At 44.3% G+C, this 25540-nt stretch overlaps 1 protein-coding gene, 1 long non-coding RNA gene and 2 pseudogenes across 8 annotated transcripts in view; 1 reads left to right on the top strand and 3 right to left on the bottom strand.

Moving 5' to 3' along the window:
• kif7 (kinesin family member 7) overlaps positions 1–3668 on the top strand; it is a 36716-nt gene extending 33048 nt beyond the window's left edge. Inside the window, exon 17 of the mRNA XM_085968565.1 lies at positions 78–3668. Coding sequence (XP_085824691.1) covers positions 78–493 — 416 coding nt within the window. The 3' untranslated portion in view covers positions 494–3668. The remainder of the gene's footprint in view (positions 1–77) is intronic.
• LOC147100000 (uncharacterized) overlaps positions 1–15525 on the bottom strand; it is a 37827-nt gene extending 22302 nt beyond the window's left edge. For both annotated transcript variants that reach the window (XR_015073813.1, XR_015073812.1), the window contains exon 1: positions 15436–15525. This is a non-coding gene — a long non-coding RNA (uncharacterized LOC147100000). The remainder of the gene's footprint in view (positions 1–15435) is intronic.
• On the bottom strand, positions 574–9865 carry LOC147100001 (UDP-glucuronosyltransferase 2A1 pseudogene; annotated as a pseudogene). Its single transcript, XR_015073811.1, has 2 exons — positions 9807–9865; positions 574–6644 (listed from the first exon to the last, which is right to left on the bottom strand). The product of XR_015073811.1 is annotated as a UDP-glucuronosyltransferase 2A1 pseudogene (transcript).
• A 4341-nt stretch (positions 15526–19866) lies between the features above and the next one.
• The window catches only part of LOC147099999 (UDP-glucuronosyltransferase 2A2 pseudogene), a 32035-nt pseudogene continuing 26361 nt past the window's right edge, over positions 19867–25540 (bottom strand). For 3 of the 4 annotated variants that reach the window (XR_015073809.1, XR_015073808.1, XR_015073807.1), the window contains one exon: positions 19867–22615. The product of XR_015073809.1 is annotated as a UDP-glucuronosyltransferase 2A2 pseudogene, transcript variant X3 (transcript). Of the gene's footprint in view, positions 22616–22695; positions 22821–25540 lie in introns of those variants that run through there. The other variant, XR_015073810.1, reaches the window with a different exon arrangement.

The following is a 25540-nucleotide window of genomic DNA, read 5'->3' as shown; positions in this document are numbered from 1 at the left end:
GCAAAAATAAATCAGATTGCTTTTATGCTGATCTGGGAGGAAAACTGTGAACTAATGCCCATTCTGTTCTGTTTCAGGTCCTGGAGTTGTTGGCAGAACTCCGCTAACTGTCGACCGAGTGCCCCCATCACCTGGAAGAGAAGAAAGCGGGAATAATATTCCATCAGAGCAAGCGTCGGCGCCATCAGCCGCTCCGGAACGGATTCCCAAATCCAAAGAAGAGCTCCGAGATCTGGTTCACACGCCTTTGCCACCCACCTGGCGAAGGTCATCCCTGCCAACAGAGGATCAGCCCGGGTTGGAAGAATTGAGACTACGGGACTCACTGGAGCATCCGTGTAATAGGGTGGTGCAGCCTGCAGAGGGTGCCATGCACTGGAGTGTTGCACCTGGGCAGAAATCCCAGAAAACACTCAGACAGGCAAGTCTCAATGCAAACATTTCTTACTTCAATCCTGGGATCATTGATGTCCGGAAAAATCCGGTGGGGTAGCTGAACAGTTGGATACGGCATGTGATGTTAAAGAATGCATCCGCACAGATGATCATTGTGCAGTGAAGAAAACACAACGCTTTGAAGAAAAGCACTTTTATTCCAAAATTTTACTAAAATCTAACAAGGTAACAGTTTAAAGCAGAATTGTGATGAAGCTTTGGTGAGTTGGGCAGAGATAGAAAAAGTAAACTTGTTTCAATTCACTTTTCTTTAAAAAAAAACACAGAATCTCACAGAATCTCAAGAAAAACAATGAGATTAATGATTACAACAAGTAAGGGTGAAACCCAAGGACAGAATCACAGCAAATTAAGGGATCATAAGTACCAGCACTGGGTGAAGAAATCCCCAGGCTAGAGACAACCTGATCACACACAGCAGAGGCCATCATGGGTTCTAGACTTCAGGTTTGATAGCTGTTCTCACAGGGAAGCATCAAAATCACCTGGATCTCCTTTTTTTTTTTAAAGTGTACTTGATTTGCTTGCGTGTGTGCTTGGGTGGCCTGTGCTTTGTGTGCATCAAGTTGAGGAATACAGGAAACTTTTTTATCCGGCACCTAAATAACCGGAAATCTCTGTTAACCGGCAAAATTCAGGAGTCGGTTCAGGTAAGTTTTACTTCATATTAGTGGCCTGTTCCTGGATCTGTGGTCGGAGTTCCTGCACCTGTTGCTAAGCAACAGGGACGCTTGGATCTTGTGGTCGGAGTTCCTGCACCTGTTGCTAAGCAACAGGGAAGCCTGGATTTGTTGCTGTGTATGGAGCTCTCGTACCTTTTACTATACCTCTCTGTAATCCAGACTTTGATAAACCGGCACCACGCCGGTCCCGTCAGTGCCGGATAAAAAAAGAGTTTCCTGTAGTGGGAATCTGTAACATTTTTCCATTTTGCTGTTTAAAGCCCAAATTACACCCAGTATATCCTGATCTGGTGTGGAGGTCACCTTGCATTACCTTAAGAGAGTGCCTAATCCCAGTTTTGGATCTGGCCATTTTCTTAGTTATCTGCCAAAAGCTGGTTATAATAACAATCAAAATGCTGGTAAAACTATCAGTTATTTTTGGTTACATGACACATTTCAACAAGAAACGAATCATGAGTCTACTTAAAGCAATGATTTTGAAGTTGTAGCAGAGTGGACAACACTTGGTTTTGAGGCGAAGAATCGAGCATGCCAAGTCACTCAGTATTCTCCAGAGGAGCAGTTTACAACTTGATTCTCTAGTGTCTTTCATAAAGGCTGTCAAGAAATTCAATTATGTATAGGGCTGGTTGGTGCACTGAATTTTGCCTCCAGGACATGGATTTAAATCCAGCCTAGCTGGATGGGATGGAAGTCTCTTTCCACTGACTAATGGTCTGTGTGAAATGAGTTTGGGCAGTTTCGGTTCCATTCCACAGAACAAAGCTGTCACCAATTTGCCAATCTCACTCAGAGAGGCCACAGGTTGACTGTTGTTGGAAATGGGAAAGCACCATGTTGGGGTCGAGATTTATTCTGTATCTGACCTAGCATTACTTGATGGAACAGTGTAGAGCAAACTTTACTCTGCATCTAACACATGCTGTACCTGATCTGGGAGTGCTAGATGGAACGACACAAAGGCAGCTTTACGTTGCATCTAACCCATGCTCTACATGATCTGGATGTGCTTGATGAGGCTGTGTGGAGGGAGCCACATGTTGATTTTTTTGGCAGTATCATCCACAAACAATGGATCAGCTTCCTCATGTACCCTGATGACACCCAGCTCTACTTCTCCACCATCTCTGTCAACCCATCCACTGCCTCTGTGTTGTCAGACTGGTTGTCCGCATAAGTCCCAGTTTCCTCCAGTCAAACACTAGGAAGACTGAAGCCATTGTCTTCGGCCCCCGCTGTATACTCTATAACCTTGCGACCAATTTCATCCCTCTACTCAGCATTGTGTACAGTTCTGGTCTCTACCTAAGGAAAGACATACTTGCCTTAGAGGGAGTGCAATGAAGGTTCACTTGACTGGTTCCTGGGATGAGAGGATTGTCCTATGAGGAGAGATTGAGTAGACTAGGCCTATATTCCCTGGAGTTTAGAAGAATGAGAGGTGATCTAATTGAAACATATAAAATTCTTAAGGGGCTTGACAGGGTTAATGCTGAGAAAATGTTTCCCCTGGCTGGGGAATCTAGAACACGGGGTCACAGTCTCCGAATAAGGGGTCGGCCATTTAGGACTGCGATGAGGATAAATTTCTTCACTCAAAGGGTTATGAATCTTTGGAATTCTCTCCCTCAGAGAGCTGTGGATGCTCAGTCGTTGAGTATATTCAAGACAGAGGTCGATATATTTTTGGGAATTAAGGAATATGGGGATAGTGTGGGAAGGTGGAGTTGAGGTAGAAGATCAGCCATGATCATGTTGAATGGTGGAGCAGGCTCGAAGGGCCAAATGGCCTACTCCAGCTCCTATTTTTTATTTTCTTATTGTCAGACTGTTCACAACCTCGGCGTCCTATTTGACCCTGAGCTAAGCTTCGGGCCCCCATGTACTAAAATAGAAAATGTTCCATTCTCCAGAACGAACATCCTTTAGCCTGCAGAGCAAAAACTAAAAGAAGTACCTTCTGACACTATAGGGGACCTGCTTAATGCAAAGCATCTCTAGTGTGGAGGTCCTGAAGTTGCACAATGCTGCCTGGATGTATTCCTGAGCTTGCCTTTGCTGTGGCAATCGGGGGTTGGGCGAGACTGACAGGATCACCTCCTGATTACTCAGCTGAAACTCTGTTCCAGAGGAGAAAATGGTGCTGGGCAATTCATAGGGTTGAGAAAGAAGCAATGGTTTCGGAGGTGGGAACAAAGTAAGGATTTAGGAGGTGGGGAAAGAAGGAAATCTCGAAAGAAGACTAGCTTTATTTTTGTACAACTTTAAAAACGATCTAAACTGACAGCCAGGATTATGGTTTACAAGATTAAACATGTAACCTTTGACTGTCACAAGGCTCTTTAAACATTTAATGCTAAGAACACTACTGAACAAATAAAAAGGAGTTCTGCCTTTTGTAAATATTTTAAAATTGTGTACAGTACTGTTTCTGCTGCTTGTACTGTTTTGTATTTTTTTACTCTTGCTGTACAACAGTTGCATTCTTGCTGCTTTGTTTTAAATAGAACTACCAGTTGTTTCTTTTGCTGTCTCTAGGCTTCCTATTTACAGAAAATGGACCTTCGTGGTTGTGTGTAAATTCTCACATTGACACTGTCCCAGTGTATATTCTCACACCGGTATAGTATCAGTGTATATTCTCGACTTGATGCAGTACTTGTGTATATTCTTACACTGATAAAGTACCAGTATACATTCACACAATGATATAGTACTGATGTACATTCTCACATTGCTGTGTACCAGTGTATCATCGCTCAAGGGAATCCCACACCCATCAGGGTGTTTTTCTGTTGAGTAACCTTCTGTACAATTTGTGGGTGGTGGGCGCAAATGGTGCTGTGTGTTTTCATTGGTGGTGTGTTCAGACCATCACTTCCTCTGTAGGGGTGTGTTGTGGGTTAGTGAGAGGGGACTTGTTGCATTGGTCTCCAAAAAGGGGATCTCAGATGCTGGATAATTTCCCAGTTCTCGGTGGAGTCCATGCATCACATGCTGTAACTGGCATGTACCCCGTGGTATCCAATCCACATATTTGTGGTGGGAAGAGAAGGGTTTTGCTACAGTTTTTTTTTGGGGGGGGAATCAATCTTGTTGCAGCTAGCTTTAGAGTTGTGATAGCCTGTGCATCTCATGCAGATCTCGCAGATCCGGGAACGGGCCTAACAGGGGACATCAATGCTGGTCATGGCCATTCTGGCGTCCTGGATGCTTCCCAATTGGTTGAATTCCAGGGAAGGACTGCAAGATGTGTGTGTGTACCATTCTGGCAACATCAGCCCCACTGTGAGAGAGAATGCTTGGGAGGAAAGCACAAGCCAGTTGAACATGGAGTGAACGTCCTGGAAGCAGCTGAAGAAACTGTTCCAGGGTAATGGCGAAGCTCACTAGAGAGAAACTTGTCTTTAATTTGCCAGGCCATGGACAACACCAATGCGCTCTTAATGTGCAACTTAATATGCTCATGAGCCAGGGAGAGCTGTGGTGGAAATCTTTGGGTATTAGAGAGTGGAGGAAATGATGTGGGGGAAATGGGTTTCGCAGCCAGTGAATCGCAGAAGTGTTACATTTTTCTATCATGTTCTCTAGCATACGTGAACTAATCTGATGATTAGTTTTGTGTAATACTTGAAAATCATACTGTTTCCGATCAATTTTGATTATAAAGAGCATTTCCCTCTCCGTAGCTACACACCAGAACTACTATTGACTGACCTGCCACTCCTGTGACACTTTCCTAAAAGCCTTTGTTAAAATTGATATCTAGAAAGGGGGCTGCATGCATTAGATACTGGATTAAAACTTACTATTGTTAAATTGAAAGAACTCAAAGCCCCTCTCCCAATTCAATAGGATAAATCTTACTGAGTCTTTTGCTTTTTCTTCCGAGCAATGTTACAAAGTTTCTTCAGTATTAGAACCGTCAGCACTGTGGCCATTAGTAACGCAGACAACAGGAAGATCACCACATCTATACAATAGTAAGCGTACCAGGGGAGTCGGTAAAATTCAGAGCGCAAATGTGCTGCACCTTTGTGTCGTGCAACATACTCGATCCAGAAAATGGCTCTCTCCATTGGAGACTCTGGTTGGTCCCTGTGGAGAGCAGAGAGTTTCTGCATGTTATCCCGATAAGATGTGTTGTTTATGACCTCATTAAGGGCCTGCAATAGATCTGTTGGCTGCATGGTTGCGACATCAATCACTTTTGCTGCACCCCGGATTTCAAGTCTAAGTAAATTGTCAAACTGGTCAAAAAGCAGAGGTATGCCAACTACTGGCACCCCATGATAGATGGCTTCATAAACTCCATTGGTGCCACCATGGGCAATGAAAGCCCGTGTCTTGGGGTGCCCGAGTAGGTCATTCTGAGGGATCCATTTTGCCAGTAGTATATTATTTCCTATGTTGGGAGGGATCTTTCCATCATATCGCCAAATAACTTTCTGGGGTACTTGAGCAAAGGCCTCTGCTATTTTCATTGTAATAGGCATTGGCAAAGAGCGGACAATGGTCCCCAATGACATCACAATAATCCCATGCTTCCCTGAGCTTTGGACAAACTCTTCAAACTCTGCTGCTAGAGGTTTGGGTGGTTTACACTGGAACCCTCCAATGTACACAATATTTGGCATGGTGGGTCTCGGGAATTCAAATATAAAATCTACTCTCACGAGCCACACATCTGCCCTGAGGAGAATTGTCTTGATGTCTGTGTCTGGGCCCAGATATCGATGGCAGAGTTCATTGTAAATTGGGTAAGTGAGAAATTCTGAAATGGAGAGTAGAAAAAGATTTTGTATAACATTTTGTGTTCTTTGGAGAAAATTCATTTTGTCTGTCAATTGTGAGCCAGGGATTGGGATATAGGAAGGTGGCGATGGGGCAAAGAGGAAATGAGCTTCTCCACTGGTGATCCAGCGAACATTATACACCAGAGGGAGTTTTAAATAATAAGCAAGCACTGGACCTGTCGGAAAAACAGGATCTGTAAGTACTAAGTCAAAGTTTGCATCTTCAAGTTGGTTTAACAAACCTTTGTTTTCAAAAATTGCAATGTTAAGCTCTCGAGTCCAACGATGACAGGTGTGAAAAAAAGACAATATTTCATACTGGAACTTAACAAAGCCCCATGCAGTCCAACCATTCTGTAAGGCGCCCAGTGTCTTTTGTAAAAAACTTTCCATAACGTTTTTACTTGCAGTTTCCCCAAAGCTTCCTTGCAGTTGAACCACAATGGATCGATATAGATCCGGCCTCTCTTTGATGTACCAAGCTGTTGAGTAATAAAGCACAGTGATATCGTGCCCATGAAGTCTCAGTTCTTCTATTAGAATTCTCATATTGACCCAGTGACTTCCATCGACAGGTACAACCAATATATTAGCCGCCTGGGTTATTGGACAAGACAGGGTGATAATGATAGTAAGAACAGATGCAACCTGTAATCTGCTTTTCCATCCAGGACATTCCATATTGAGAGGAAATGATATTCAGATCCTGTTAGAGAATTGAATCGAAATATTGGTAATATGACATAAATTGGCAAACAATGACTACAATGAGCTTGTGATTCCCACCTTGGTGATTTGCTGGTTTGAGCTGGCCTGTCATGGATAATAAGGTTTGTCCTCACTGGATGAGAATGGGAATCACCTGAGCCACTGAACCTGCAGTAGCTATAGTAAAGCTCTGGGAGCAAGTCATTGTCTCCTGTCTAAGCCAGATGTTGTGTGATGTGGTTAAAAACAAAGAGAATAAAGCTGTAAATAACTTCAGCATAAATCACAAGGCTACCCGGTCTGCCAATTATTGCTGTTGTCGAGGACTGCGGTGAACATCATTTTAAAGTTGCCAGAACGCTCTGCCTAGACACGCCCAGTGCTCACAACTGAGACACTTTGACGGTGCAGTGACAAAATGCATCTAGCAGTGTGGTGATGAGTGAGACAGCTCGAAATGGTATTAGGTTGTATCCCTGCTCTATACTGAATTAGCCAGTGGTTGGTCAATACAATTGGCCTCAGGACCCCCATGTCCAATGGGGGGGGAAATGAGTCAGAGATCCTGCTCCCAATTATTGACCCTTAGAAATTTGCACGTGTGGATGTTAGGGGAGGACTGGGTGGGGATCAGCTGATATGCCCCCTCCACCCTGGTTAATTATTTTGCTGACATCATTATCTTGGGCCAGATGTTGTTCAAGCGGAGCATCTTGCGGTGTGCTCCATCAGTTAGACTTATTCATGCCCGTGAGGTTGTAAACATTTTTGCCCACAAAGTTGCTGGCAGTACGCGCTGATAACGGCGCAGCGATGGCAACTGGGCATCCGGGATCTTGGTGAACAACGGGACACACTGTGTATCGCCTTAACCAATGAGATTAAAGGATTGAGAAATAATGAGAAGGAGGGTGAATTAGAGTGGGTGAATTCAATGTCAAATCAACAACAATAACTTGTAATTATATAGTGCCTTTAAAGTAGTAAAACGTCCCAAGGCGCTTCACAGGAGTATTAAAAGACCAAAAAATTTGACACCGAGCCACATAAGCAAACATTAGGGCAGGTGGCCAAAGAGGTAGGTTTTAAGGAGCGTCTTAAAGGCGGAAAGAGAGGTAGTGAGGCGGAGAGGTTTAGGAAGGGGAATTCCAGAGCTTAGAGCCTAGGCAACAAACCACGGCCACCAATGGTTGAGCAATTATAGTCAGGGATGCTCAAGAGGGCAGAATTAGAGGAGTGCAGTCATTAACAATTATCACATCGTTAAAAGGGTGCTCACGCTATTAATCACATGACTTAACCTTTCTGTGGCGAGTTGAATGGGCAATTAAGGTACAAACGCAGCAACTTCATGGAAATCACAGGGAGGTTAAGCGCGAGATGCTGTTTTCGTGATGCTAATCGACCAGCAACTTGTGGCGATTCGCAATTCACCGAGTATCACTATCTCGTTACAAGTTGCTGGCCAATTAGTGCATTAATGACGCTTTGCGTCATTCAGACGCAATTACTTTTCAGCAAAATCTGGCCCCTTGTTTCACACTTGGATAATAACCACCTGGATGAAGCTTTGAAGGGCTGTGGAATTGCAGCATAGCCGGAGTCACCATCTTCAGCAGAGATGGGGAGAAAATTGGTAAGAAGAAACCAAAGTACATACTTAAAGCCATCTACTCAGTTTGGGCTTAAGTCAAACCCAGAAGAGAAAGGCAAAACTCTAACCAACAGACCAACAGCTAAAATATTGGGTCCTGTTTTGGGCGCTACTTTCGGGTGGCTGTCAAGAGCCATGGAGAGGGTACAGAATGGATTCATTAGGATGGTACCAGGGATGCGAATCATGAAAAGCGTTAGTTCTGAGGAGAGACGAGAGAAACTGCCGCACTTTTTTACAAGAGCAAATAAGCTCGAGAAGTTTTCGTCAGGTAAATATACAAAAACAATTTCTACTGGTCAGCGAGTTGGTAACTAGAAGGCATAAATTGATATCATCAAAAAATGAAGGGAGAGTTTAGGAGAAATGTTCCTGCTCTGTTCCCAGTGAGCTGCAATTTTAACACTGCTGGTTTTGGTGGCGGATGCGGGTCCCACTGGACTCCATTCACAAAACGCGAATGGGGGCGCAACAACGTACATGGGACCTTGATGGAACTTTAACCCGCTCCTTAGCAGAGTGCCTGCCGCGGTCACCGATGTTCGTGTTAAGCGGCCGCGCAGCGCTCTGCAGATCCCGCGCAGGGCGCTTGCCAGCTTTCTACCAAAGTGGATAACTTCACATTTCTCCACATTATATTCCATTTGCCATGTTCTTGCCCACTCACTTATCCTGTCTATATCCCCTTGAAGCCTCCTTGCATCCTCATCACAACTTACATTCCCACCCAGCTTTGTATCATCAGTAAACTTGGATATATTACATTCGGTCCCTTCATCCAAATCATTGATGTAGATTGTGAATAGCTGAGGCCCAAGCACTGATCCTTACCGTACCCCACTAGTTATAGCCTGCCAACCTGAAAATGACTCGTTTATTCCTACTCTTTGTTTTCTGTCCGTTAACCAATCCTCAATCCATGCTAGTATATTACCCCCAATCTCATGAGCCTTAATTTTGTTTAATAACCTCTTGTGTGGCACCTTATCGAATGCCTTCTGAAAATCCAAATGCACCACATCCACTGGTTCCCCCTTATTTATTCTGCTAGTTACAACCTCAAAATAACATATTTGTCAAACACGATTTCCCTTTCCGTGAAGCCAGATACAAAGGGCTGGATTTTACCAGCTCCCAACCCGCCTCCAACTCATCTTCCCGGGAGTCGGGTCCCCGATTTGCACAGGGACCCGACTCCTAGCGGTGGGAAGAGGATTAAAGCCACTTAACTGCCTGTTAACAGATAGTTAACAGGCAGTTAAGAGGCTTTTTCCCATTTTGCAACTTCTGCAGGCTTCCCGACGTCGGGGAACCCAGCCAGGGTAAGTGAGGCGTGCTGTGGGTCTGTTGTTATGTTTGAGTATAGATGACAGCTGCAGAAGTGGTGTGACGGATGAAACGGGACACTGGTGAGTATCAGAGGTAAGGAAATGTTGGGAAAGTCATTTTTTATGTGTTTAGATTTTTCTGTAGGTGACAAGCTTTGAAGTGTTTGTGTGGCCTCACCTCATTGGGAGAAGTGACAGATCGCTTCTGCATCCTCACCTGCAGCTGCCATCTGTTTTCTCCTAAGGAGAGAGTCATTGGAGAGCCTGAGTGCAAGGGCTCATCATTGTTCTGTGATTGTCAGTGTTTGACAGCACCTCAAAGCTGTCAAACACTGTCAAATCATCTGTCAAAAATTATGGTTCATGTGCCTTTTATAAAAAATTAAAAAAAACGGCAGATGAAGCGTCATCAACTGACGTCATCTGACACCGGCTTTCCTTTAATTGGCCAACAAAGCCACAGGGCGGGCTTAACAAGGCCAATCGGGAAAATAGCGTCTGTGCGTCAGACCTCGCTGGGGGTGGGACTCGAACCTAGAAGGCAGCAGTCCCGCCCCCAACTCGTCTCGGTAAGTAAAATCCAGCCCAAAGAATTTTTAAAATTTCTCTGCCATTTCCTTATTCCCCATTATAATTTCTCTTGTCTCAGCCTGTAAGGAACCCACATTTTCTTTTGCTAATCTTTGCCTTTTTACATACCTATAGAAGCTTTTACAGTCTGTTTTTATGTCTCTCACTAGTTTACTCTCATATTCTGTTTTCCCTTTCTTTATCAATTTCTTGGTCCTCCTTTGCTGAATTCTGAAATCTTCCCAATCCTCAGGCTTACTATTCTAAGCATCTTCCTTTGACCTAATACTGTCATTAACTTCTCTTGTTAGCCACAGTTGGACCACGTTTCCTGTGGGGTTTTGTGCCTGAAAGGAATGTATATTTGTTGTAAATTATGTATTCTTTACATGCTAGCCATTGCTTCTCTACCGTCATACCATTTAATGTAATTTCCCAATCTACCTTAGCCAACTCGCCCCTCATACATATGTAGTTTGCTTTGTTTAGGTTTAAGACCCTAGATTCGGAATTAATTAAATCACTTTCAAACTCAATATAAAATTCTATCATATTGTGGTCACTCTTCCCTAAAGGCCCCTTTACTACAAGGTTATTAATTAACCCTTTCTCATTGCGCAATACTAGTTCTAAAATAGCCTGTTCCCTAGTTGGTTCCTCAACATACTGATCTAGAAATCTACCTTGCAATCATTCTATGAATTTGTCCTCCACACTATTACTGCAAATTTGGTTTGCCCAGTCTATGTGTAAATTAAAGTCCCCCATGATTACTGTATTACCCTTGTTACATGCGCCTCTAATTTCCTGATTTATACTCTGCCCTACATTACAACTACTCTTTGGGGCCCTATAAACAACTCCCACCAATGGTTTCTGCCCCTTGCTGTTTCTTAGCTCCACCCAAACTGATTCTACTTCTTGATTTTCAGAGCTAAGATCCTTTCTCTCTACTGTCTTTATCCCATCTTTTATTATCAGGGCTACCCCTCCTTTTCCATTTTGTCTATCTCCTCTAAAAGTTAAGTATCCTGGAATATTTAGTTCCCAAACTTGGCCACTTTGCACCCACGCCTCCGTTATGGCTATTTGATCAAACCTGTTAATTTCCATCTGCGCTATTAATTTGTCTATTCTGTTGCAAATGCTTCACGCATTCAGATATACATCCTTGGTTCCGAGGGACTGCCAAAGAAGAAGAAGGGTGCCTTTAGCTTTGACTTATTTATATTTTTCCCTAATGTCACCTTAGTCACTGATGCCTTATTACCTTTGTTACTCTCTCTGTCCCTTCCTGACCCACACTGCTTATTTATACCCAAAAGTCTACTCTGCTCTAGAGCCTTGACATTTCTCTCTCTGCTTTTAAATTTACTCTTTCCTGAATCCTCCCATCCCCCCTTCATTAGCTTAAAGCCTTGTCAACTGCCCTAGTTATTCAGTTCGCCAGGACACTGGTCCCAGCCCAGTTAAATGGAGCCTATCCCAAAGGAACAGCTCCCTCTTTCCCCAGTACTGGTGCCATTGTCCCATGAACTGAAACCCCTTCCTCCCACACCCCTCTGTGCGCCATGCATTTAAACCTCTAATCTGTTTGTCGCTATGCCAATTTGTGCATGGCTCAGGTAACAATCCAGAGATGATTACATTTGGAGTCCCCACAGGATCTAACCTTGGCCCCCTTCTATTTCTCATTTGTATTCTTCCCCTCAACGACATCATCTGAAGACATGACGTCAGGGTCCACATGTACACTGATAACACCCAGCTCTACCTCACTACCAGCTCCCTCAAACCCTCTACTGCCTCTGTGTTGTCAGACAACTTGTCCAACATACAGTCTTGGATGAGCCACAGTTTCCTTCAATGAAACGGTGGGATGACCAAAGGCATTGTCTTTGAGGTTCTGCTTTTTAATTTGGACCCTTGCTCCTCAAACTCCCTAGGCAGAACCTCATTCCTAGTTCTACCTATGTCATTGGTTCCTATGCGGACCATGACAACTGGATCCTCCCCCTCCCACTCCAAGTTCTTCTCCAGCCGTGAGATGTCTTTAACCCTGGCACCAGACAGGCAACACAACCTTCGGAATTCTCGGTTGCAGCTGCAGAGAACAGTATCTATCCCCCTGACTATACTGTCCCCGACCACAACTACATTCCCTTTCATTCCCCCCACTTCAATGGCCTCCTGCACCATGGTGCCATGGTCAGTTTGCTCATCCATCCTGCAGGCTTTCCCCTCATCCACACAGGCAGCAGGAACCTCATACCTGTTGGACAAGGACAAAGGCTGAGGCTCCTCCAGCACTGCACCTGGGGGTCCCCTTACCTGCCTGAGTTGCAGTCAAACCCTCCTGTCCTTCACCACTAACCAGACCTGTACCACTACCTAACCTAATGGGTGTGAATGCCTCCTGGAGCAAAGTGTCCAGGTAACTCTCCTCATCCCTGATGCCCCGCAATGTCTGCCCCTCAGACTCCAGCTCAAAAACTGAGCTGAAGTTCCTCAAGATGCAGGCACTTGCTGCAAACGTGGTTGTCCGGGATCACAATGCTCTCCACAAAGTCCCACATCTTCTTTTCCTTCTTAGGCAGTCCCTCAGAACCGAGGATGATTTGCTTCCACATTAAAGCTGAGTTTGCAGGTGACTGATGAGTCCAATGTGGGACCTACAGTCTCTGTCACAGGTGGGGCAGACGGTGGTTGAAGGGGCAGGTGGGTGGGGTGATTGGGTTGATGTGTGCTCCTTACGCTGCCTGCGCATGGCTTCCGCTGGCTCCCGGCGAAGAGACTCGAGGTGTTTGGCGCCTTCCCGGATGCTTCTCCACTTTGTGCGGTCTTGGGACAGGGATTCCCAGGTGTCGGTGGGATGTTACACTTTTTCAAGGAGGCTTTGAGGGTGTCCTTGAAGCATTTCCTCTGCTCACCTGGGGCTCTCTTGCCCTGCCGGAGCTCCGAGTAGAGCGTTTGTTTCGGGTGTCTCGTATCGGGCATGTGGACAATGTGACCTGTCCATCGGAGCTGATCGAGCGTGGTCAAAGCTTCGATGCTGGGGATGTTGGCCTGAGCGAGAACACTGACGTTGGTGCACCTATCCTGCCAATGGATTTGCAGAATCTTACGGAGGCAGCATTGGTGGTACCTCTCCAGTGCTTTGAGGTGCCTGCTGTACATGGTCCATGTCTCTGAGGCATACAGCAGAGCGGGTATCACTGCTGCTCTGTAGACCATGCGCTTAGTGCCGGGTTTGAGGTCCTGGTCTTCAAACTCTCTCTTCCTCAGGTGACTGAAGGCTGCACTGGCACACTGAAGGCGGTGTTGGACTTCGTCATCGACGTCTGCCCTTGTTGACAGTAGGCTCCCGAGGTATGGAAAGTGGTCCACATTGTCCAAGGCCTTGTCATGGATTTTGATAATCAGGGGGCAATACTGTGTGGTGGGGGCAGGTTGGTAGAGGACCTTTGTCTTACGGATGTTTAGTGTAAGGCCCATGTGATGCGCTATCAATTCTAATAAAAGGCTAGGCAGAGTTCAGAACAACAGGCTTTTATTAACTACTGAATTGCACTTCAGACAGATCAGGACTATGCCTCTAGTGGACGACCGAATGCCAGGAGCTGCCATGCGGCCGCTCTTATACTCGGTAGCCCAGGGGCGGAGTCAGCTGAGGCATCGTCAGGCACAACAGTGAAACAAGAGTGAACGACAACAACAACAACAACAACAGTGAACACTGAACTACAGTGGTTTACCACACCATGCTCTCGTAAGCTTCACTGAAGGTGTTGACGATGGTTTGGAGTTCGACCTCCGAGTGAGCGCAAATGCACGCGTCATCTGCATACTGTAATTCGACGACAGAGGAGGGGACGACCTTGGATCTGGACTGGAGGCGACGGAGGTTCCTGTTTGTTCTGTAATTTAGCCCCACTCCAGTGGGGAGCTTACTGAGGGTGAGATGGAGCATTACAGCAACGAAGATCGAGAAGAGTGGTGGTGCGATGTCAGAGCCTTGCTTGACCCCGGTTCGTATGTGAATTGGGTCTGTGGTGGAACCGTTGGTCAGGATCACGACTTGCTTGTCGTCGTGAAGCAGGCGGAGGATGGTGACAAACTTTTGAGAGCAGCCGAATTTGAGGAGGACACTCCATAATCCCTCACAGTTGACGGTGTTGAAGGCCTTTGTGAGACCTGTACCACTACCTAACCTAATGGGTGTGAATGCTGTAATGATATCAGCAAATAGTGATGGTGTTTGCCTGTTTGATTATGATGCCTTGCCAGCATGTTTGCATGTATTGATTACTTATGCCTGACCAGCAGAGGTCATGTGAGAGACAAGCAGTTGAGTTTAGCTTCAGTTTCGTTTTAGATGGATTTCTAGATGGTGTCTCCTGTAAATGCTGTTAACCAGAGTTGAACAAACTTTAGATTAAAAGACATTCTCTTTCATAAATGTCTCGTCATTGAACCCACAAAGAAATCAATACAAATGCCTCCTGGAGCAAAGTGTCCAGGTAACTCTCCCCATCCCTGCAATGTCTGCACCTCAGACTCCAGCTCACAAACTCTGAGCTGAAGTTCCTCAAGATGCAGGCACTTGCAGCAGACGTGGTTGTCCGGGATCACAATGCTCTCCACAAACTCCCACATGCTGGAGTTGCGACACACCACCTGCCCTGCCATCCGTATATGACCTTGTTTTATTTAATTAAATGTAATTAAATTTGTAATTAGGTAACTTAATTTACAGTGTAGTTTCTTGACTACTTAGTTGATCTAGATTAAGTTATGGGTAATGAAATTACATATCTACCTGTAACACAAAGCACTACAAGTAGTGTCGGCAAAAAGCAGCAACTCCTTCCCCCTCTTCTCCCAATTCCCACCCTTTCCAAATTCCCAAATAAAACACTTTGTTCAAGTCCACTTTGTGCTTGTTTCTCTCTCCATGTATCTGTCTGTCTGCTTGTCTCCCTGTTAAATATTTGCGTGCTTTCTGTTTTCTTGCAATCCTTCTGCCTCCTTTTTCCCCTCTGCCCATTTTTATGTGTCTCTGAGCCACTAAAATTTCTGATTTCCACAAGTACTATTTTTGAACAGCAGTTCGTACAAAATCTAAATGCATTATCTGCCTGTCTGGTCTCAGGCTGGCTATTGACTGCATCCGAAAGATTAATTTTAACTTGTAGTTTACAAAACACTTTGTCATGAAATTGTAATCTTTCACTTACTGAAGAAGCACAAATTGAGCGCTGTAGAAAGTCTTGTATTCCAGGTAGCTCAGATTTCAACTAAAGGAGAGTACAGTAATTTAATCCAACTGGTAGGTCCAAAGTCGAAGTGAGTTTCTGATTGTGTAAAGTTTATCCTCATGCGATCTATTATTCGCATTTCGCAATTATCTTTCTGTTGGCATGGACAACTGATGAATTCATATGGAGTGTTTCTTCCAAGTCATCATTGCCTTTAGAATTAACCCCTTGATTCCGACTTGTTCCATTTTCATGGAAAGTACCTACGTACGTGTTTGTTTCTCTCTCCATGTATCTGTCTGTCTGCCTCTCTCCCTGCTAAATATTTGCGTGGTTTATGTTTTCTTGTTTGTCTTTCACTCCTTCTGCCTCCTTTTTCCTCTCTGCCCCTCTTTGTACATCTCTGAGACACTAAAAATAGAAAATCGGAACACTCTGGGCAGCCTTGAAACCTTCTGCAAAAGAGATGCCGAGCAGAAGTGGGGTGAAAGTTACAGTTAGTGTGAACATCCACAGTAGGGTTAGCATTACAGTTAGGGCTAGGACAAAAAGAAAATATTGCAGATGCTGGAAATCTGAAATAAAAACAGAAAATGCTGGAAATACTCAGTAGGTCAGGCAGCATCTATGAAGAGAGAAACAGAGTTAACGTTTCAGGTCGATGACCTTTCATCAGAACTGGAAAAAAGCAGGAAATGGAACAGATTTTTAAGCATAGAATCATAAACATAGAACATAGGAGCAGGAGTAGGCCATTCGGCCTCTCAAACCTGCTTCGCCATTCAATGTGATCATGGCTGATCATCCAAATTCACTACCCGGTCCCTGCTTTCTCCCCATACCCCTTGATCCCTTTAGCCTTAAGAAATATATCCAACTCCTTCTTGAATATATTTAATGAATTGGCCTCTACTGTCTTCTGTGGTAGAGAATTCCACAGGTTCACCACTCTCTGGGTGAAGAAATTCCTCCTCATTTCTGTCCTAAATGGCACACCCTTTATCCTTAGACTGTGACCCCTGGTTCTGGACTCCCCTGCATCCTGAACATCCTTCCTGCATCTAGTCTGTCCAGTCCTGTCAGAATTTTATAAGTTTCAATGAGATCCCCTCTCATTCTTCTAAACTCCAGCGAGTACAAGCCCAATCGACCCAATCTCTCCTCAAACGTCATTCCTGCCATCACAGGCATCAGCCTGGTGAATCTTCACTGAACTCCTTCCATGGCAAGAACATCCTTCCTCAGATAAGGTGACCAAAACTGCACACAATACTCAAGATGTGGTCTCACCAAGGCCCTGTACAACTGCAGCAAGACATCCTTGTTCCTGTACTCAAAGCCTCTCGCTACGAAGGCCAACATACCATTTGCCTTCTTAACCACCTGCTGCACCTGCATGCTTAGTTTCAGCGACTGGTGCACAAGGACACCCAGGTCTCGTTGCAATTCCCCTTCGCCCAATCTATTGCCATTCAGATAATAATCTGCCTTCCTGTTTTTGCCACCAAAGTGGATAACCTCACATTTACCCACGTTATACTGCATCTGCCATGCTTCTGCCCAATCACCCAACCTGTCCAAATCATCCTGGAGTTTCTCGGCATCCTCCTCACAGCACACACGCCCACCCAGCTTTGTGTCGTCTGCAAATTTGGAGATATTACATCTAGTTCCCTTGTCTAGATCATTAATATATATTGTGAATAGCTGGGGTCCAAGGACCAACCCCTGCGGTACCCCACTAGTCACTGCCTGCCACTCGGAAAAAGACCCGTTTATTCCAACTCTTTGATTTCTGTCTGCCAACCAGTTTTCTATCCAAGTCAATACCTTGCCCCCAATCCCATGTGCCTTAACTTTACACGCTAACCTCTTATGCGGGACCTTATCGAAAGCCTTCTGAAAGTCCAAATATACCACATCCACTGGTTCTCCCTTATCTATTTTATCAGTTACATCCTCAAAAAATTCCAGTAGATTAGTCAAGCACGATTTACCTTTTGTAAATCCATGCTGACTTTGTCCGATCCTGTCACTGTTTTCCAAGTGCTCAGCTATTACATCCTTTATAATGGACTCTAGCATTTTCCCCACTACCGATGTCAGGCTTACCGGTCTGTAATTCCCCGTTTTCTCCCTACCACCTTTTTTGAATAGTGGGGTAACATTAGCTACCCTCCAATCCATGGGTACTGTTCCAGATTCCATCAAATGTTGGAAGATGATCAGCAATGCATCTACTATTTCTAGGGCCACTTCCTTAAGTACCCTAGGATGTAGATTATCAGGCCCTGGGGATTTATCGGCCTTCAGTCCCATCAAATTCCTTAACACCATTTCCTTACAAATACTGATTTCTTTCAGTTCCTCCCCTTCATCAGACCCTATGTTCCCCGACATCTCTGGGAGGTTATTTGTGTCCTCCTTTTTGAAGACAAAACCAAAATATGTATTTAATTGATCTGCCATTTCTTTGTTACCCATTATAAATTCCTCTGATTCTGACTGCAGGGGACCTACGTTTGACTTCACCAATCTTTTTCTCTTCACATATCTATAAAAGCTTTTAGAGTCAGTTTTTATGATCCTTGCAAGCTTACTCTCATATTCTATTTTCCCCTTCTTAATTAATCCCTTTGTCCTCCTTTGTTGAATCCTAAACTGCTCCCAATCCTCAGGTTTACTGCTTTTTCTGGCCAATTTATATGTCCTCTCCTTGGATCTGCAAGTGCAGGGGCTAAGAAAGGGGGGAGGGGATGAAAGAACAAAAGGGAAGGTCTGTGATAGGATAGGAAGCAGAAGAGGTTAAGAGACATTATGAGATATTCAAGGCAAAAGGAGATGGTAATGGAACAGGTTAAGAACAAAATCCGTTCCCGAGCCACCGACTCCATCCCTCTCCCTGGTCACTATCTGAGGTTGAACCAGATCGTTCATAACTTTGGCATCTGAGTTGACCCCAAGATGAGCTTCCGACCACATGTAGTGGTACTTCCACCTATGTAAGATTGCCTGTCTCCACCCCTCCCTCACCTCATCTGCTGCTGAAACCTTCATCCATGCATTTGTTACCACTAGACTTGACTACTCCAGTGATCTCCTGGTCGGCCTCCCATTTTCCACCCTCTAGTAACTGGAACTCATCCAAAACTCTGCTGTGCCATTATCTTAACTCATACCAAGTCCAGTTCGCCCAACACTCCTGTGTTCGCTGATCTTTATTGGCTCCCAGTACAGCAACGCCTCGATAGATGAAAATTTTCACCCTTGTTTTCAAATCCCTCCGTGGCCTCATCCCTCCCTATCTTTCTAACCTCCTCCAGCCCTATAACCTTCTGAGACCTCTGCACTCCTTCTTGCGCATCCCCGATTTTCATTACTCCACCATTGACGGCCATGCTACCTGGGCCCAAGGCTCTGGAATTCCATCCCCAAGTCTCTCTACCTCTGTCTCCTCCTTTAAGATGCTCCTTAATATCTAGCTCTTTGACCAAGCTTTTGATCGCTTGTCCTAATATCTCCTATGTGTCTCGGTGTCAAGTTTTGTTAGTTAAAGCTACTGTTAAGTGCCTTCGGTCATTTTAGTATGCTAAAGGTGCTATATAAATGCAAGTTGCTGTTGTAGTGGACCGGTACACAAAATAATTAAATAATCTCAAGGGGGCTAGAATACAAAGGAGTGGAAGTTATGTTACAGTTATCTAAAGCTCTGGTTAGACGTCATTTACACTAACTGTGTTCAGTTCCTGGCATCACATCTCGGGGGATATATTAGCCTTGGAGCGGGTGCAGCACAGATTCACCAGAATGACACCTGACCTTAATGGCTTAAATTAATAGGATAGGTGCATAGACTAGGCTCGTGTTCCCTTGAGTATAGAAGACTAAAGGGCGCTCTAATTGAAGTGTTTAAAATGGTTAAAAGGAGCCGATAGGGTAGATAGAGAGAAACGTTTTCTCTGCTGAGGACTCCAGACATAACCTTAAAATTAGAGCTAGGGATTAGAGTTAAGAAACAGATCAGCCATGATGTAATTGATTGGCGGAACTGGTTCGAGGGGCTGAATGGCCTACGTTCAATTCCTACGGCCAATGCTCCTGTGTTCCCAACAGTGTAGGGATATGTAGGGAGGTGTTTTCAGTGAATGATGCTCTGTAGGCTTACTTACAACAATATAAACTTAAAGAAACAGTCAATAACAATAGAACATTTTTAATGCAAAAAGCAGCAGGTAAACCATCCAGAAAATTACTGACCAGTACGAGAGAGGCACGAGATGCCTAAATTTGGCTTACTTGAACTGACTTACATCAACTGGTCCAAATGATACCATCAATTCCCTGTTTGGATGCCTGGCTGGAAGAGTTAAGCTCCACTTGCCAAAATCATCAAAGAAGACAGACAAATCGTACAGTAACATTTCTTTATTAATACTTATGATTGTATACTTAACAGCATTTTAAAATCAGACAATAAAAGAGTATGTTCTTATCTTGTTCAAGATCCTTGGCAGGAATGTCTTAGATGGACCCATGGTTCTTATAATTAATTCTTTCTGTTTTCCCAGACTTCAGCAGAATTGCTGATAACTATTTAACAGACACCATTGTACATTTTTATGGCACTTTTAATACATAATGGTGTGGCAATGCATGGAGTTCACAGCAGCGTATGTGAGGCCTGCTGTTTACGCCTGCCGTACATTTAGGCCCACCAAATGAAGGAAATGATTCCACAAGTCATGTGACTTCCCAACATGTAGGAATGCAGCAATTCCTGCTCAGCACCAACATGATATCTGCCTTTCAGTAAATGAGACCATCCTATCTGAGCCGAGTTCTGAACACAGTTAACCCCATAATCCAAATTTACTGATCAGAAAGTGTAGCTGGGAAAACGAGAAGCAAATTGATTTACAGACGTGGAAATGTAAGTCATTATTCAGGAATTACTCTCTACAATGTTTGGGAGGAAATGACAAGGCAGTTGAACACCAGCTGACCCAGGCAGCAGCTGAGGAAATATTTCCAGGGTATGGTGAAGCTCACTAAAGAGAAACGTGACTTCAACTTGCCAGGCGATGACCAACACCAATGGAGGGTATGGTAGAGGAACCAAACATGCTGACAGAGAGAGCTGTGGTGGAACTCTTTGGCCATTAGAGAGTGGGTAGGATGATTGTGGGGGAAATGGGCCTCTCCGCCAGTGAATCCCAGAAGTGTCACATTCTTATTTTACATTCTCAAACACACGTGAACTAATATGATGACTAGTTTTGAATTATATTTGAAAAAGAAGTTCTTTCCTATAAAATTTGATTTAAGTGCAGCATTCCCTCTCCATATCTACACACCAGCACTACTATTGACTGACATGCCACTCCTGTGACACTTTCCTAAAAGCCTTTGTTAAAATTCATGATATCTAGAAAGGGGGCTGCATGCATTAGTTACTGGATTAAAACTTACTATTGTATGGAAAGAACTCAAAGCCTCTCTCCCAATTCAATAGGATAAATCTTACTGAGTTTTTTGCTTTTTCTTCCGAGCGATGTTACAAAGTTTCTTCAGTATTAGAACCATCAGCACTGTGACCATTAGTAACACAGACAACAGGAAAATCATCACATCTACACAATAGTAAGCGTACCAGGGGAGTCGGTAAAATTCAGAGCGCAAATGTGCTGCACCTTTGTGTCGTGCAACATACTCGATCCAGAAAATGGCTCTCTCCATTGGAGACTCTGGTTGGTCCCTGTGGAGAGCAGAGAGTTTCTGCATGTTATCCCGATAAGATGTGTTGTTTATAACCTCGTTAAGTGCCTGCAGTAGATCTGTTGGCTGCATGGTTGCGACATCAATCACTTTTGCTGCACCCCGGATTTCAAGTCTAAGTAAATTGTCAAACTGATCAAAAATCAGAGGTATGCCAACTACTGGCACCCCATGATAGATGGCTTCATAAACTCCATTGGTGCCACCATGGGCAATGAAAGCCCGTGTCTTGGGGTGCCCGAGTAGGTCATTCTGAGGGATCCATTTTGCCAGTAGTGTATTATTTCCTATGTTGGGAGGGATCTTTCCAACATGTCTCCAAATAACTTTCTGGGGTACTTGAGCCAAGGCCTCTGCTATTTTCATTGTAATAGGCATTGGCAAAGAGCTGACAATGGTCCCCAATGACATCACAATAATCCCATGCTTCCCTGAGCTTTGGACAAACTCTTCAAACTCTGCTGCTAGAGGTTTGGGTGGTTTACACTGGAACCCTCCAATGTACACAATATTTGGCATGGTGGGTCTCGGGAATTCAAATATAAAATCTACTCTCATGAGCCACACATCTGCCCTGAGGAGAATTGTCTCGATGTCTGTGTCTGGGCCCAGATATCGATGGCAGAGTTCATTGTAAATGGGGTAAGTGAGAAATTCTGAAATGGATAGTAGAAAAAGATTTAGTATAACATTTTGTGTTCTTTGGAGAAAATTCATTTTGTCTGTCAATTGTGAGCCAGGGATTGGGATATAGGAAGGTGGCGATGGGGCAAAGAGGAAATGAGCTTCTCCACTGGTGATCCAGCGAACATTATACACCAAAGGGAGTTTTAAATAATAAGCAAGCATTGGACCAGTACCAAAATATGGATCTGTAAGTATTAAGTCAAAGTTCTCATCTTCAAGTTGGTTTAACAAACCTTTGTTTTCAAAAATTGCAATGTTAAGCTCTCGAGTCGCAAGATGACAGGCGTGAAGAAAAGACAATATTTCATACTGTAATTTAACAAACCCCCATGCAGTCCAACCATTTTGTAAGGCGCCCAGTGTCTTTTGTAAAAAACTTTCCATAATGTCTTTTCTTGCAGTTTCCTCAAAACTTTCTTGCAGTTGAACCACAATGGATCGATATAGATCCGGCCTCTCTTTGATGTACCAAGATGATGAGGAAGAAAGCACAGTGATATTGTGCCCATGAAGTCTCAGTTCTTCTACTAGAATTCTCATATTGACCCAGTGACTTCCATCGACAGGTACAACCAATATATTAGCCGCCTGGGTTATTGGACAAGATAGGGTGATAATGATAGTAAGAACAGATGCAACCTGTAATCTGCTTTTCCATCCAGGACATTCCATATTGAGAGGAAATGATATTCAGATCCTGTTAGAGAATTGAATCGAAATATTGGTAATATGACATAAATTGGCAAACAATAACTACAATGACCTTGTGATTCCCACCTTAGTGATTTGCTGGTTTGAGCTGGCCTGTCATGGATATAGGTTTGTCTTCACCAGATGAGAATGGGAATCACCTGAGCCACTGAACCTGCAGTAGCTATAGTAAAGCTCTGGGAGCAAGTCATTGTCTCCTGTCTAAGCCAGATGTTGTGTGATGTGGTTAAAAACAAAGAGAATAAAGCTATAAATAAGTTCAGCATAAATCACAAGGCTACCCGGTCTGCCAATTATTGCTGTTGACGAGGACTGCGGTGAACATCTCTTTAAAGTTGCCAGAATGCTCTGCCTAGACACGCCCAGTGCTCACAACTGAGACACTTTGACGGTGCAGTGACAAAATGCATCTAGCAGTGTGGTGATGAGTGAGATTTTTCAAAATAGTATTAGGTTGCATCCCTGCTCTATACTGAATTAGCCAGTGGTTGGTCAATACAATTGGCCTCGGGACCCCCATGCCCAATGGGGGGAAATGAGTCAGAGATCCTGCTCCCAATTAGTGACCCCTAGAAATTTGCACGTGTGGATGTTAGGGGAGGATTGGGTGGGGTTCAGCTGATATGCCCCCCTCCACCCTGGTTAATTATTTTGCTGACATCATTATCTTGGGCCAGATGTTGTTGAAGCGGGGCCTCTGGTGGTGTGCTCCATCAGTTAGACTTATTCATGCCCGTGAGGTTGTAAACATTTTTGCCCACAAAGTTGCTGGAAGTGCGCGCTGATAACGGCGCAGTGAGGGCAACTGGGCATCCGGGATCTTGGTGAACAACGGGACACACTGTGTATCGCCTTAACCGATGAGATTAAAGGATTGAGAAATAAACAGGAGGGTGAATTAGAATGGGTGAATTCAATGTCAAATCAACAACAATAACTTGTATTTATATAGCGCCTTTAAAGTAGTAAAACGTCCCAAGGCGCTTCATAGGAGTATTAAAAGACAAAAAAAATTGACACCGAGCCACATAAGCAGAAATTAGTGCAGGTGACTAAAAAGTTCGTTAAAGAGGTAGGTTTTAAGGAGCGTCTTAAAGGAAGAAAGAGAGGTAGCAAGGCGGAGAGGTTTAGGGAGGGAATTCCAGAGCTTAGGACCAAGGCAACAGAAGGCACGGCCACCAATGGTTGAGCGATTATAATCAGGGATACTCGAGAGCAGAATAAGAGGAGTGCAGATTTTTCGGGGGGTTGTGGGGCTGACGGAGATTACAGAGATAGGGAGGGGCGAGGCCATGGAGGGATTTGAAAACAAGGATGAGAATTTTGAAATCGAGGCGTTGCTTAACCGGGAGCCAATGTAGGTCAGCGAGCACAGCAGTGATGGATGAACGGAACTTGGCGTGAGTTAGGACACGGGCAGCCAAGTTTTCGATCACCTCAAGTTTACATAGGGTGGAATGTGGGAGGCCAGCCAGGAGTGCATTGGAATAGTCAAGTCTGGAGGTAACAAAGGCATGGACGAGGGTTTCAGCAGCGGATGAGCTGAGGCAAGGGTGGAGACGGGCGATGTTACGGAGGTTGAAACAGGCGGTCTTTGTTATGCTGTGGATATGTGGTTGGAAGCTCATTTCATGGTCAAATATGACACCAAGGTTGTGAACAGTGTGGTTCAGCCTCAGACAGATGTTGGGGAGAGTGATGGAGGGATTCAAACATGAAATTGCAGGAAGGATGGGCATGGATTTGGGAGGCGACAACATGTTCAAGGACTTTGGTGAGGAACGGAAGGTTGGAAAACAGGTACAGAAAGAGAAATAAAGAGACCGAAAGAAAGAATGGATTAAGAGAGGGAGATAAACGGAACAGAAAGGAAAAGAACACGCATGTCAACTTAAAAATCTGACAATTTTTAAATAACACTTCACAACCTGAATGAATGAGACTTCACACATATAATTGTTTACTTTCTGGACAAGAGAGGTTTATTGGCAGTCATTAACAATTATCACATCGTTAAAAGGGTGCTCACGCTATTAATCACATGACTTAACCTTTCTGTGGCGAGTTGAATGGGCAATTAATGTACAAACGCAGGAACTTCATGGAAATCACGGGGAGGTTAAGCGCGAGATGCCCTTTTCGCGATGCTAATCGACCAGCAACTTGTGGCGACTCGCAATTCCCCGGGTATCACTATCTCGTTACAAGTTGCTGCCCAATTAGTGCATTAATGACACTGTGCGTCATTCAGACGCAGTTACTTTTCAGCAAAATCTGGCCCCTTGTTTCACACTTGGATAATAACCACTTGGATAAAGCTTCGAAGGGCTGTGGAATTGCAGCATAGCGGGAGTCACCATCTTCAGCAGAGATGGGGAGAAAATTGGTAAGAAGAAACCAAAGTACATACTTAAAGCCATCTACTCAGTTTGGGCTTAAGTCAAACCCAGAAAAGAAACGAAAAACTCTAACCAACAGACCAACAGTTAAAATATTGGGTCGTGTTTTGGGCGCTACTTTAGGATGGCTGTCAAGAGCCATGGAGAGGGTACAGAACGGATTCATTAGGATGGTACCAGGGATGCGAAGCTTGAAAAGCGTTCGTTCTGAGGAGAGATGAGAGAAACTGCCGCACTTTTTTACAAGAGCAAATAAGCTTAAGAGAAGTTTTCGTCAGGTAAATATGCAAAAACAATTTCTACTGGTCAGTGAGTTGGTAATTAGAAGGCATAAATTGATATAATCAAAAATGAAGGGAGAGTTTAGGAGAAATGTTCCTGTTCCGTTCCCGGTGAGCTGCAATTTTAACACTGCTGGTTTTGGTGGCGGATGCGGGTCCCACTGGACTCCATTAACAAAACGCGAATGGGGGGTGCAACAACGTACATGGGACCCTGATGGAACTTTAACC

The sequence above is a fragment of the Somniosus microcephalus genome, chromosome 27 (assembly GCF_052327205.1).
Source record: "Somniosus microcephalus isolate GS21.2 chromosome 27, FLI_Smic_1.0, whole genome shotgun sequence".
NCBI classification, from domain to species: domain Eukaryota; kingdom Metazoa; phylum Chordata; class Chondrichthyes; order Squaliformes; family Somniosidae; genus Somniosus; species Somniosus microcephalus.
Note: the sequence above shows the minus strand (reverse complement) of the source record. Positions and strands in the feature narration are given on the sequence as shown.